This window comes from Barbus barbus (genome assembly GCF_936440315.1).
Source record: "Barbus barbus genome assembly, chromosome: 1".
Classification (NCBI taxonomy): domain Eukaryota; kingdom Metazoa; phylum Chordata; class Actinopteri; order Cypriniformes; family Cyprinidae; genus Barbus; species Barbus barbus.
In genome coordinates, this window is record NC_136729.1 from 46,667,763 (window position 1) to 46,681,454 (window position 13,692).

Here is a 13,692-nt window from a genome sequence, read left to right on the forward strand (position 1 = left end):
GATCAGTGTGGTGTCGTCTGCAAACTTCAGGAGCGTGACAGAGGGGTCTTTAGAGTTGCAGTCGTTGGTGTAGAGGGAGAAGAGCAGTGGGGAGAGTACTCAGCCCTGAGGAGCTCCAGTGCTGATGGTGCAGGTGCTGGATGTGAATTTACCAAGCTTTACTAACTGCTGTCTGTCTGTCAGGAAGCTGTTGATCCACTGGCAGACGGAGGTGGGGACGGAGAGCTGGGTTAGTTTATTCTGAAGTGTTTCCATTATGATGGTGTTAAAAGCGGAGCTGAAGTCCACAAACTGGATCCTCACATAAGTCCCTGGTCTATCCAGATGCTTCAGGATGAAGTGCAGTCCCATGTTGACTGCATCATCCACAGACCTGTTTGCTCTGTAGGAAAACTGCAGGGGGTCCAGTAAGGGTCCGGTGATGTCCTTCAGATAATCCAAAACTAGTCTTTCAAATTATTTCATGGCTACAGACGTTAGAGCCACAGGTCTGTAGTCATTAAGTCCAGTAATTTTGGGTTTCTTTGGGACGGGGATGATGGTGGAGCGTTTGAAGCATGAGGGGACTTCACACAGCTCCAGTGATCTGTTGAAGATCTGTGTGAAGATGGAGGCCAGCTGGTCAGCACAGATTTTTAGGCAGGCTGGTGACACACCGTCTGGGCCTGGTGCTTTCCTTCTTTTGTTCTTTCTGAAGACCTGGCACACATCTTCTTCGCTGATTTGAATTGTAGGTGTGTGGGAGAGGAGGGTTGCTGGAGGTGTGACTGGTTGTGTGGAGAGGTGTTCAGGGCGGGTGTGGGGTGATTTTTCAAAACGACAATAGAACTCGTTCAAGTCGTCTGCCAGTTGTTGATTCTCCAGTGTGCTGGGGGATGGTGACTTGTAACTGGTGATATCTTTCATACCTTTCCAAACTGAAGCCGGATCACTGGAAGAGAATTTTTTCCTTAGCTTGTCAGAATAATTCCTCTTTGCCACTCTGATCTCCTTTTCCAGTGTGTATTTGGCCTGTTTGTACAAGACAGTATCCCCCTTTCTGTAAGCATCTTCTTCGTCCTGATGGAGCTGTCTTGAGTTTTGCAGTGAACCATGGTTTGTCGTTGTTATAAGTTAGATGAGTCCTGGTAGGAATGCACATATCCTCACAGAAACTGATATAAGATCGATGGCAGATCGATGGCAGCGGCTTCAAAAACAGACCAATCAGTGAGAGAGAAACAGGCTTGTAGATCCCGCTCTGTTTCGTTAGTCCATCTTTTAACAGATCTTAATACAGGTTTTGCAGATTTAAGTTTCTGCCTGTAAGTTGCAATAAGATGAACCAAACAGCAATCAGAGAGTCCTAAAGCTGCTCGTGGAACAGAGTGATATGCGTCCTTTATCGTTGTGTAACAGTGATCCAATATATTACTGTCTCTGGTGGGACATGTGATGTGCTGTCTGTATTTTGGCAGTTCGAGGGAGAGATTTGCTTTATTAAAGTCCCCGAGAATGTTTAAAACAGAGTCCGGGTGTTGTTGCTCACTCTCTGTGATCAGATCAGTGAGTTTCTGTAAAGCTGTGCTCACGTGCGCTTGCGGTGGAATGTAGACACTCACGAGAATGAACGAGCAGATGATATTTAGAAGCAGTTCCTGAGAGACAGTGTTTAAGCCGGGGAAGGGGGCGATGGAGAAAGAGTGAAAAAATAAACCAGAGGAAAATGTTCAGAGTTGCTATGACGACAAAACAGCAGTAAAGTAAACATTAGAGTCTCTGTGTGTGTGTGTGTGTGTGTGTGTTGGTCGGGCCGTGTTTCTCAGGATGGCTCCAAGCTTGTGTCAATGGGCCTCATTCATAAAACACAAGCAGACTAATGTAATATTATATGTAAACCGTTGCACTAAATTCAGTGCAACAATTTATGAAGGACACACACACACACATACACACACACACATATATATATTATTATTTTATTTTATTTTATTTTTTGTGTGTGTGTGTTTGTGTGTTCACATTTGATCAAATAGCAAAAGAAGAACTCCACAATAGTGTTTTTACAACTTTCAGAAAGAGGAAAAAATTAAAATAGAGAGAGTTTGGTAATGGCAGTCAGAAGAGAGAACAATGTCTAATTTAGCATCACTCCCACAGCCACTGAATTAGAAACAGCTTCATGGCAGTGTTAGCTAAGTTTTTGTCATTTGATGCAAATATATAATACAAAGTACAGTGTTCTAAATGCGAATTAATTTTTTAAAAATCTAAAATTCACAAAACAATGCAAGATTTACAATGCTGATGACTGTGAAATTCGTCATCACAGTCTGTGAAAAGTGTCCGATGAAAAAGTACACATTTTGGTATCATTGTTTCTTTTAGTCAGATATATAATCCCCGACATTGGTGTGTGTTATTCAGACAAGACAGAGTTTCTGTATTCAGTACCGTTGTTGAAAAGGTCATGATGACCATTTGGCCCACAGGAAGTTTTAGATGCTCTCTGGAACACAAAACAGGAAGTTGTGTCTGTGGGGAGGAAGAGTAGAGCAAGCTGTCGGCTGTGATGACTAATATGTGAATGGTCTCATCAGCTTGTGTTGATATAATCTGTGTTTCAGGGTTCAGAGGCGGTAGAGGACTGCGTGCAGGGGGCACTATCTTCCCTCTACCCTCCTTTTGAAAGCACCGCTCCTCCTCTCCTCTCTCAGGTGAGACCATCAATCTCTCCTTTCTCAGTGTTTCAAGTTTTCTAACCTATTGGCGTGTTGGTTTTCCGAAAGCCGAAAAAACTAAATTCCCCAGTATCCCATAAACTTCCTTTGACAATTTCTGACTGTAACTCCTCTTAAGAGTTTTCAAGTTATGCCTACCAAATTCAGCGCAATACCTTATTATGGTTTTCCATGTAGAAGACAATAGAAATGTAAAAAAACAAAACAATTTTTTACCTAGAAACCATTTTTTTCCAATGCAACCACACTTCAAATCTTTTTAAACTAGAAGATTTCAAACCGCCCAAGCCTTAACATTCAGCTCTGAATCACAGTTATCATTGCTTAATTATTAAAATTGCATGGACTAAATAACCTTTTTACTTCATGTCTTCAGCAAGCCAACATTCAAAGTCTGCCAGTCCCATTTTTTCTTTACTGTGTGTTTTTGTGTCATGTAGGTGTTCTCCGTACTCGAGTCCACCTATCAGCACGACAGCTTGAGATATCTGCTGGATTTCTTCATTCCTGCTAAACACCTTCTGCACAGATTACAGCAGCATGCATGTGTAAGTGTTCTCTTATTAGTGGTGGCTGCTAAGGCAATCACCGCTATTACTGTTGACCATACTTAGGGCTAAATAGGGTTAAGGTTACAATAAAAGTAACCTTCACATTTAGTATAGGATTACAGTAACATGTTCACACAGCGCACTCAGTCAATAAATGGGAAAAAAGTAACTCAGATATTTTCTTGTAAATTAAAAAGTAATGTGTTACTTTACTAGTTACTTGAAAAAAGTAATATTATTACGTAACTTGTGTTACTTGTAATCACTTAGCACTTTTCCCATACACACGTCACTCACAAACACGGAAAATGTTCACTATGAAACTCTCTCACACTTACATAAATACATGACACACACACATTCTCAGCCGGCTCTGTTTTCATTGTCGCTACGAGAACTGCCAGGGACAAGAGCCTCAAGTTGAGTCATGGCTGTAATTCTTACCATATGTGTGTGTGAGAAAGAGAGAGACGAGGGCCTGAGAAAGACCGGAGGAGTGTTCGCTTGAGAAATGGGGTAGGGATAAACAGACACATTGAGAAAGCGGGTAGAAAGGGAGAATCAAAACAAGAAAACTGGGGGCTGTTCTCTGGAGGAAGAAGAAATATGACTTCACAATCACTCTTCAGATGCGCTGAGGACACTTTTATGTCTTTTAAAATGACAGTAAATTACATACCATAAAACAGAGGGTGGGGTTTTAGAAAAAGAAAAGGATAATGTAGGCGGGAAGGGGCGTGGATTCCTGAACATAATTTGATCTCGGTCCTGTGAGTGGGCACGGATGAGGGGGGATTCGTGTCATAGGATAATTAACCGTATATGCTGAAGAGAAAGCATTTGAAACCACGTTAAGATTTGTTGTGAGGCAAGTAAACACTTTAAAATGGAGGAGATATATATATGTGTTTGTGTATATATATGATTAATGTGGAAGATATATGTGTAATTTGTAACATAATTTGATATTTAAAGATGCACACAAAGTTGAGGTAATGAGAAATGAATCCTGAATGTGCAGTTATTTGCAGCTTCTCAGCGGTTCAGTTCTAGATACACTTGGTGGACATGCTTATAATGAAATTTCTCATTATTAAACTTCAAATGTGTACTGATTGGCTGTGGTTGTGTTGCATCATTTTGTTTGGAATAAGGTTGTTACTTTACCACAATTTTAGATGACACAATTCTTTCACAATTTTTACTTTTTATACCACAGCAAAACAAACAAACAAACAAAAAAAATACTATCCTAATTAATTTAAACTTATTTAACACAATAGGACAATGAGCAATAGGACAATTAAATACAATATAACAAAGATACAGATTAAATAAACACGTTTTTCCATGTAGGTATAGTATAGCAAAATAAATCATACATAAAATAAAACATTGTATGTCTTCACTGTACGAATCAAATATACAATGACAAACCCACAAAATGTATTCAGTCAAGAGTAGATATTTCTTTTTCTTTTGTTGTTTGATAATATTAACTCCATACAGTAACAGGTATACTAGGCTGCTGTCACTTTAAGACCTAATGCATTGATCCGGTATAATGTATTGACACACTTCCATTTCTTTCCAATCCCAAATATTTACATTCACCTAAGACATAACCAACTGTGAGTACATGAATAATGCATTTTGACATATCTTTGTGTATTTGACTGTTAAGGCACAGGAAAAAAACTCAATTCAGTACTGACGCTGTGTGACAGGCAGCTTTCTGTGCATGTGCTTTAGGTGTGTGTACATAGAAGATTGTCTTTCAAAACAGCATGCTTGTACCAAATTGAGAACTTGCTTGTGTTTTATTTTGCTTGAATGATTTAAAATAATTTGAGTTAAGTTTAAAGCGCAAAGCTTAAAACCGCATGACAAAGCAACACTGCGATGTCATGTGAGCGTAACCATGATAAAGACAATAATCAGACATCTCTACTGGTTGTCAAATTCCTATCAGTTTATCATGACTACCAGTATAATGGCCTGCCCTAGTATTGGATGTATTCCACTGTTTGAGTGTTTTAACATTGTGCAACAAACTGGAATAAATTTGGGCTTGTGGTTTTAGTGCAACTGTGTTAGTCTGCTATGATATTACACAGACTATCTTTGTAACAATTATTTCTGTCTCTTTCTCAGTCTCAGTATCTGGGCTGTCTCTTCTTGCACTCTGGTTGGCCACTATGTTTGGAAGAGAAGGTAGTAGTACAGCTCTCTACTTTGGACTGGAGACTCCTGCGTAGTACTGACTTCTACCTGCAGGTGGTCCCCTTCTCGACACGTTGTCCTCGCCTTGCTCTTAAGTGTCTTGCACCTGGTGGGAGGAATGTACAGGAGGTCTTGGTGCCAGAGTCACAGCATCCGCTGGTGTTTACTTCAGAGTGGCTACATTGCATCAACAAGGAGCGTGGATGCAAGAGAGAAGGTAAGACAAAAATGGAGGAATAAGGAGACCAATGGTATAAATATGGCACAGCACATTTAGGAAGACATTTTTGTTTGACTTTTTAGAATGATACACAAAGTGGACCATCTTCCTCTTACTCAGTTCTTCTCAAACTTTCTTGCCATGTAGGTGGAGGATGTTTGGACACCTGTCTGGTGAGTACATGTGACGGAGTGGTCCGTATTCCATGGGAAGAGGTGGTCTATCCCAAACTCCTCCACAATCCATCTGATCCTCTCCAAGACAATCCTGACCAAACTGACTTGTCATCAGGGGGTTTGGGACTTGGTCGGGGCAGCTCTTCAGGGGAGCATGATTCCTGGTCCTGGGATGAAGAGGATGACTTGCCTCCAGATGGGAACGAGGCGGAGATTGAGGCTGCCTTAGAATGCCTCCGCAGAAGCAGTGATGACCATTTTGTAGCTGATGGTGCTGGAGATTATGTTGAGCTGCTAGAGCCCAGAGGAGGCCCAGATGGTGGTGCTGATCCTAAACAGCGCTATCTGGAGATGCATGGAATATGTAAGACCAAAACATTGCCCCTTTGTAGGAGGGGTAAAGCAATACGACTACGAAAGGGAAAAGGGAGAGGGTATGGGAAGACTGAAACTGGTGTTAGGGCTGGAAGTCTGGTACGAAGGGATAGCAACAACAACGGAATGGTTGGTGTAGTTTCCTGCAGTGACTTGGCTACCTCGCGGCCCTTGCCTCGTGTCATTGATTTGGGTCACCAAAGAAGGTCATATTCCCTTTTATTCCAGGACTCTGACGAAGGTGTTAGAGACCCAGTAGGTCTCGAATGCAGATCCCGTTGCATGGACAGTCAGGCCAAAGAGAGGAGGCCGGGGGTAGGAAAAGAGAGAGATGGGACTAGGGGTACCCTGCCCTGGGAAGAGTGTCAAAGAAATAAATGTTCCAGCAGGCGATGTTCCACAGATGATAATGATGTGGCTAAGAACAAAGCAGAGAGTCTGGAAGACGGACAACAGGACCACAATCAAAGATCGCACTGTGGCTGTGATGATAAAACATTGGCCAGCACTTTAGACAGTAGACATGAGGTTGCAACATTAGCAAATCCCTCCACTTCTGCAGATAATGGAGCTGTCCCTTTGGCTGTTAATGTAGAAACAGAAGACATAAACAAGAAATTGTCTGGAGAATCTAGGACACGGACAATGTCTCTCCAAGATTCTTCCCTGAAAAATGCATCTGATTCATCAGGTTGTGCACAAAGCAGGACCAAACACTCAGACAATACTAGTAAAGAGAAAACAGATACAATTTTGCCACCATTAGGTACTGTCAGCACCACCGAAGAAAGGTGTCCTGGAAAGTCAGATAACCTTATTTGTCCCAGAGGGAAAGAAGTAAAAACAGGTGGATTTAGAGCACCCAGGTATGGTTAAGTAAATGTGAATTTCCAGTACATAGTTGATGGTAATTATTTAAATTGTTTTAATTGTCTGTTAATCTTGTTGTACTCAGTACTGCCCATACAAGGAATAGCATACCCACTATAAACACATACAAACTGTTTTATAACTAAAAAAGATAAATTTGCCTTCCTACAGGAGGAAAAGGAAAGCCAAAGGAGGCAAAGGGAAGACCAAATCCAATGGCCGTGTACAACATAAAGGCAAGGGTGACCAAATTCACTCGAAGAACCCGCCCAAAGCCACCCAACCGATCAACCATTCTAGCCAATCAGAGGAGCCTCCCAAATTATCCAAAGACTGCAATGGCTGTGTAGCAGCCACTGACACAGAAACAGATGCAAAGTCAAAAACCAAAGACGGAGGTATGTTGTGATCGTCTCAATTAATGCTCATAAGTGGCCTCTCATTGAGTGCTAAAGTCATAGCTCACTCCATACTCAATTTGTTCAAATTTAACATGTATTACAGAAAGCCAGACTGGCACATCCTTCCCTGACCATTCCCAAAATGAGATGGGATTGTCTGAATCTGCTGCTCACTTAGAGTCCAAATCTCCCCCTCCACATCTTAAAGACTTAGATTTCAATCTTCTGCAGTCAGGAAAGCTAATATTAACAGGTAAATGTCATTACTTTTAATGGTTACAAAATATTTATTATTCCCTTAACATTAAGTAATTTCTCATGTAGGTACTATGGACCGACTGGGACGAGCATTGGTTATCACAGAAAGTCACCTCCCAGAGGATGGATGGACCACAGATGAAATGCTCAAAGTGTTGTCCTGCTATTACACCATCACCAGGTCTGTTATTCAACCCATGTAACAGAGACAATCATGCTGTCACTACAGGTTGTTTTGGAGAAAACATTCATACTGAGTGAGCTAAAGTTAGAGCTGGCTGAGTATTTTCATATTCTGGGTAAACCCCCAGTGTTTCGCTGAATTTTAGACTGGAGGGCACTGTCTCATGACCGTTTACTGTGTTTGGCTAATGTGTGTTCTGTGCTGTGCTTAATTTGAAATAACAGACCTATGGCCAGAGAGAAGGGTCTTACAGTCATAGTGGACAGCAGAAAGTCTGCCCCGTCTGAACTCTGTCTCTCTGCACTGAAGCTTTTCAAGGTGAGTCAGTGCACGGGTGGTGTTTGTGGTCCAATAGGTGTTTTGTAATGATTCGAAATCTGTTTTGTCTGGGTGTATGTGTCTGCTTCTGTCTAACAGGGACAGGCAGAAACAGGGCTTGACTCGGTCCTGATCCTAACTGAGGAACAAGATGAATCGACCCAACCATGTCTAGATGGAATAGAGGTGCGTGTTTATTCACTGAGCTAATATTTATCAATCAATTTGGGCTAGCACAGAGTAGGGAATGGGCTTTTCGATCATTTTTGGGCTCAACCCCCAAGACAGGCAGAGGTGCAGCTACTGGTACCTGAAATCTCTACAAAGCTGAAAATGAGGACAGGAATTTAGACAAGACATGCCATCCCATGATCTGACATTTATAATAGCCCAGCCTCTTTTAGTTGCTGTTGTGAACTATGCTTAACTGCCCTAGTTCTGGATTGCATCTGTATTATCAGTGCATTTATATCTAACAATTAGATCTAATAGCCAAACATGTCATGGAAGCCTATATATAAAACATGAAAGGTGTAATGCAAACACCTCAAACAGAAGATTGTATTATTTATGTCACAGAGACTATCTCACAGACACATACGATTTCATGGAGTTGCAATACAAATGTTGGCAGCACGTTTGCTTTCTGTCAGCTCCTCCAGTTCCCTGGGGAGTTTGTTCAGTTCCAGTGGGAAAAATTAACGTTCAGTCTGGCGCTCAAGCATTTGAGTAGATGATAAAACTCATTAGAGATTTTACTCTCTCTCAGGTGCATACAGTACGAGGTACAGGCATCCTTCAGCAGTTTGTGGACAAGCAGCAGTTGCCCAAAGAAATGGGTGGAGACTTTAACCACTCACATGATGACTGGCTCACTTTCAGACTGGTAAGAAATTACTGGGCAAGTTGTCCTGCATAGCCAGACATTTAGCATGGTCTGTAGTACAGTTTATTCTGACTCTCCAGCTTGTGGATATCTAGTTTACTTGCCACTAAGAGTTTTAAAGAAAACTTTGAATGTATTTATATGATTTTACGCCACTTATTTGGCAATTCCAGTGATTAGTGCTCACCGTACTAGCCTGGTTTCTTGTAAACATGGCACAATGTTGAAATGTCAAGTTCCTGGTGAAGTACAGTACTGCACTAGCCACAATCCTAAATCAAGATCCACCATCAGAGAAGTTACCGTTAACATGGAATCACAAAAAATAAATAAATAAGTGTTGAGTTTTTCAGGCGAGGAGAAACTAGCTAGGTAACATCTAGCCATTTATGATAAAAGAAGCTGTAGGATTAAAGGCTAAACTACAGCACGTGTTTTATTTTAGGTTTTTTTCTACTTAACCTGTTCATTGACATGAAAAGAAAAGAAAAAAAATATTTGAATGGACATCGGTTTGTGTCTGTGAAAAACTTAGCACTTTGGTTATAAATACTTAGAATATGTACCAAAACAAAATATATTTTACGTTTAAAAATAAAGTAAAGCCCCACCCATAAAAATGCCAATAAACTTAAATATAAACATTTGAAGAATTACCACAAGCCAGACCCAACATCTGCAGCAGATGAAATGCTCTTCCTGATGCTCTGCAGAGTTTGGAGCAGCTGGCTGAGCGCTGTGAGAGCGCCCTCACTCTGCTGGGAGACGCACTGCAGTCTATGGACACAGAACCACTACCTGACTGCATTAAGGTGAAGCTGTGTTTGATGTAAAATATGATTTGCTGTCTAATTAAAGTCTATTTAAGTACACATTTGTTTGTGTGATATTTAAGCAAATATTTGAGTTATCGGACTGTCTTGTTCTATTTACCTGTAGAATGTTCCCCTCAGCGTGGACAAACACAGACAGTTAATGACAAGCATCCTCACTGACCAACGGCTGACAGAGCTGCAGCAGAGGGGCGGGGCTTGGCTGGCAGGTCTGGCCAATGGGACACCAGGGTTGGCACAGAAATCACCAGACTGCAAGTATGAATGGAGTTTAGAGAGAATACATAATAACACTAGTTTCACATTAGTTTCACATTTCACTTAGCTTCACTTTAAATGTAATCTTTAGTGGACATCTAACAATATTTACTTGAAATCTAAGATGCTGCGAATGTAATTCTGCTTGTCTGACTGTAGTAATGCATAACTTTTTGCATTCAGGGCTGCTCTGGCAGTGACCTCTAACCTGTATGACGGGGTGGATGATGCGCTTCACCGGCTGGTGCGTGTGTCCAATCAGAGGGGTCGTGACCTGGAAGCACTGGGGAGATTGGCTGCACTTGTGGATAAATTGGACAAGGTATGTTTGAGGATAAAGAGAACAGTGAGATCTGTCAAAGGAATATAAATTAGAAATTAGTTACAAATAATTTTATTCCAATTATTATTATTATTTTTATTTATTTATTTATTATTATTATTTTCAGATTTTACACATCTGCAATTTTCAAGTAATCCTGGAAACTTTGATTAGCTTCAGATGTGTTTGATTAGGATAGAAACTGCAGCACTGGGGTCCCCCAGGCCCAGAGTTGAGTTATTTTGCAGTGTAAACTTTGCTGATTATATTGGAATGTTGGAGAGAATCCAGAATTGCATGCAGACAATGAACTCGTGCTAAACCGCGTACTCAAACAGTCACGTGAAACTGTGTAAACTTGCAGCTTTGTTGATTATAATGGGAGCATTCCAGTTTTGACTCACCATGCCGCTGACTTGCTCTGAATGACTGTTTTGTTTTTTAAGCCTCTAGGTCCAGGAGAACCACGCTGACCATTTAGGCTATGTGTTGGTTTACTGATATGATAGTGTATATAGCAGCAATAAAGTCATTCCGGAACACAGTCCACAGTTTGTTTTGGATGAGTTCATTATGAAAATGGCATGCATGGATGGTGAATATTGTATTTTAAATATTGTATATAAAATGCACCATAAAGGATTAATTCACTATATTTTAAGTATACTTCCGAGTTTATGTGATGAGTGGCGATGTCTAATTCTTTATCGTTTTATTAAATTGGTTAATCTGATTTGCAAAAGTTTTCAATCATTTATTCATCAATTGGTCTGACAAGTTTATTTCATTAATTTAATTTATGTATATATATATATATATATATTATTTTTCAGCTTTATTTTAATTAACAAAAACACATATTACAACAGTTAATGGTAAAATGAATGTTTGGAAATGTAAGCTGATATTGATGGACACACTACAGCAAAAGACAGAAATAACTGGCTTAAAACCTTTTTTATTTATTTAATTAATTACTTTTTTTTTTTTTAAATACTAACGCCTAAGACTTTTGCACGGTAGTGTATATATTAGCTTTAGTTAACAATAACAGCACTTCGACCATGACATTTTCTCCTTTTTGCGTTTAATGGAAGAAAAGAAAGTAATACTGGTGTGGAATGACATGAGTAAATAATGAGAGAAATTTCATATTTGGGTGAAGTGTTCTTTTCCTGAGGGAAATAATGAACAGTTACGAGTTTGATCATAATCGTGCTGTGTTTCATCACATATGACTTTGACTTGTTATATGACTTTCTATCTCTGTGTGTGTGTGTGTGTGTGTGTGTGTGTGTGTGTGTGCGTGTGTGTGTTTGCTCCAGTGTGAGAGAGACGTAGAGCACGTACAGCAGCAGCTCGAGGACTATAAACATCCTCCTCTGTCTCTCAGCAGACTCTCACTCAAACAGCACAAGTTCAAGAGCTTTAGAGAGTCTGCGATGGTGAGTCTGTTTCATAACTACAGCTGAAATGGACTCTTATAAATGATCTGAGACGCTCCTCGTTCCCATATATTTGTTATTCGTTCACTTATATATGTGATCTTTCCTATGCCACTCATGTACATCCTGGCTTTTTTTGGCATTTGTGTGTGTTATCAGGAGCTTCACAGTGAGACTCTGGTGTTGCTGGGAGAGGTGGAGAACTGGTCTGAGCTGGACTGGCCTGGACTCAAAGCCGTGCAGGACAAACTCCCTCCAATAAGGGAAAAAGTGCGAGACATGTCTCACTGTCTGTCGGACTGCTGGACACAACTGGACAACACACAACGGCTGCTGTCTACACTTACTGAAGTAAAGCACAAACAAATACACATAAGTTTACAGTATGCTTGTGTGTGATAATATATCTCTATACTGTTTATTCCATGGTAGAGATAATTCTACAGTCAGCAATAGACAGGACCACTTTATATTATTATGGAGTAATGCAAAAACAGAGAGTGGACGTGGACGTGAGAGAGGACATGTTCAAATGCTTTAATTATGGTTTATCCATTCAGAATTTAGAATCAGAACTATCCGTTTTATGGCATTAGTTTGAAGTGTTTTCCATTCAAGTTTTACACAGTATGGTACTGATGCCAGAATGCCAGACTTACAGTATACTACACCACTCAAAAGTTGGGGGTCAGCAAGTTTTTTTTTTTTTTTTTTTAAGCAAGGACGCATTAAATTGATTGAAAGTGACGTTAAATAGATTTATGATATTTAGAAGAGATTTATATTTCAAATAAATGCTGTTTAATACATTTTCTGTTTATCAAAGAAAAAAAATCCTGAAAATGTATCTCAGTTTCTACGAAAATATGAAGCAGCACAACTGTTTTCAACATTGCTAATAATTAGACCTTTTTTTTTTTTCTTGAGCAGCAAATCAGCATATTAGAGTGATTTCTGAAGGATCATGTGACACTGAAGACACAGCAATTTAAGATGTAATTTATGAATAAATTACATCTTAAAATTAAATATAGTAAAATAGAAAACACTTATTTTAAATTGTAATAATATTTCACAATATTACTGTTTTACTGCATTTTTAATCAAATAAATATAGCCTTAGTAAGGATAAGAGACTTTTTTTGAAAAACATAAAAATCTTACCGACCCCAAACTCTTGAGCAGTAGTGTAGCGTATCCTTAATTTAGAAATTTAGGAAACAGGAAAAACGTCTCAGGTTACGCATGTAACCATGGTTCCCCGAAGGGAATGAGACGCTGTGTCGAAACGCTATGGGAACACCCCCAGCGTGACTGCGCTCTGAATTACATGTGTAATCTGTCCAATGGATGGGCGAGACCTCACGGGTGGGTGACATAATCGGCCAGGATGCATAAAAGCACGTGCGGTGGAACCGGCATCAGCTTCAGGAATGAAGCAACCGCTTACAGGGATGCCGGCAGTTTGTCCCCGAGACGCAGCGTCTCGTTCCCTTCGGGGAACCATGGTTACATGCGCAACCTGAGACATTCCCCTTCAGGAACTCGAGCTGCGTTGAAACGCTATGGGAACGAGATGCCCACGCCGCTGGACTTCCAAATCCCTGCCCAGTGTGGATGGAGCACAGCTAGGGCGAGAGAAAAAAAGGGCC

At 40.3% G+C, this 13,692-nt stretch overlaps 1 protein-coding gene across 1 annotated transcript in view; it reads left to right on the plus strand.

Annotated features, from left to right (window-relative positions):
* The window catches only part of LOC306871582 (rho guanine nucleotide exchange factor 40-like), a 38,126-nt gene that overhangs the window by 8,132 nt on the left and 16,302 nt on the right, over positions 1–13,692 (plus strand). The window contains exons 2-16 of the mRNA XM_079419643.1: positions 2,607–2,696; positions 3,161–3,268; positions 5,426–5,711; positions 5,862–7,131; positions 7,307–7,533; positions 7,640–7,789; positions 7,861–7,975; positions 8,203–8,296; positions 8,396–8,482; positions 9,066–9,182; positions 9,896–9,994; positions 10,122–10,273; positions 10,457–10,595; positions 11,921–12,040; positions 12,200–12,391. Coding sequence (XP_079275769.1) covers positions 2,607–2,696; positions 3,161–3,268; positions 5,426–5,711; positions 5,862–7,131; positions 7,307–7,533; positions 7,640–7,789; positions 7,861–7,975; positions 8,203–8,296; positions 8,396–8,482; positions 9,066–9,182; positions 9,896–9,994; positions 10,122–10,273; positions 10,457–10,595; positions 11,921–12,040; positions 12,200–12,391 — 3,246 coding nt within the window. The remainder of the gene's footprint in view (positions 1–2,606; positions 2,697–3,160; positions 3,269–5,425; positions 5,712–5,861; positions 7,132–7,306; positions 7,534–7,639; positions 7,790–7,860; positions 7,976–8,202; positions 8,297–8,395; positions 8,483–9,065; positions 9,183–9,895; positions 9,995–10,121; positions 10,274–10,456; positions 10,596–11,920; positions 12,041–12,199; positions 12,392–13,692) is intronic.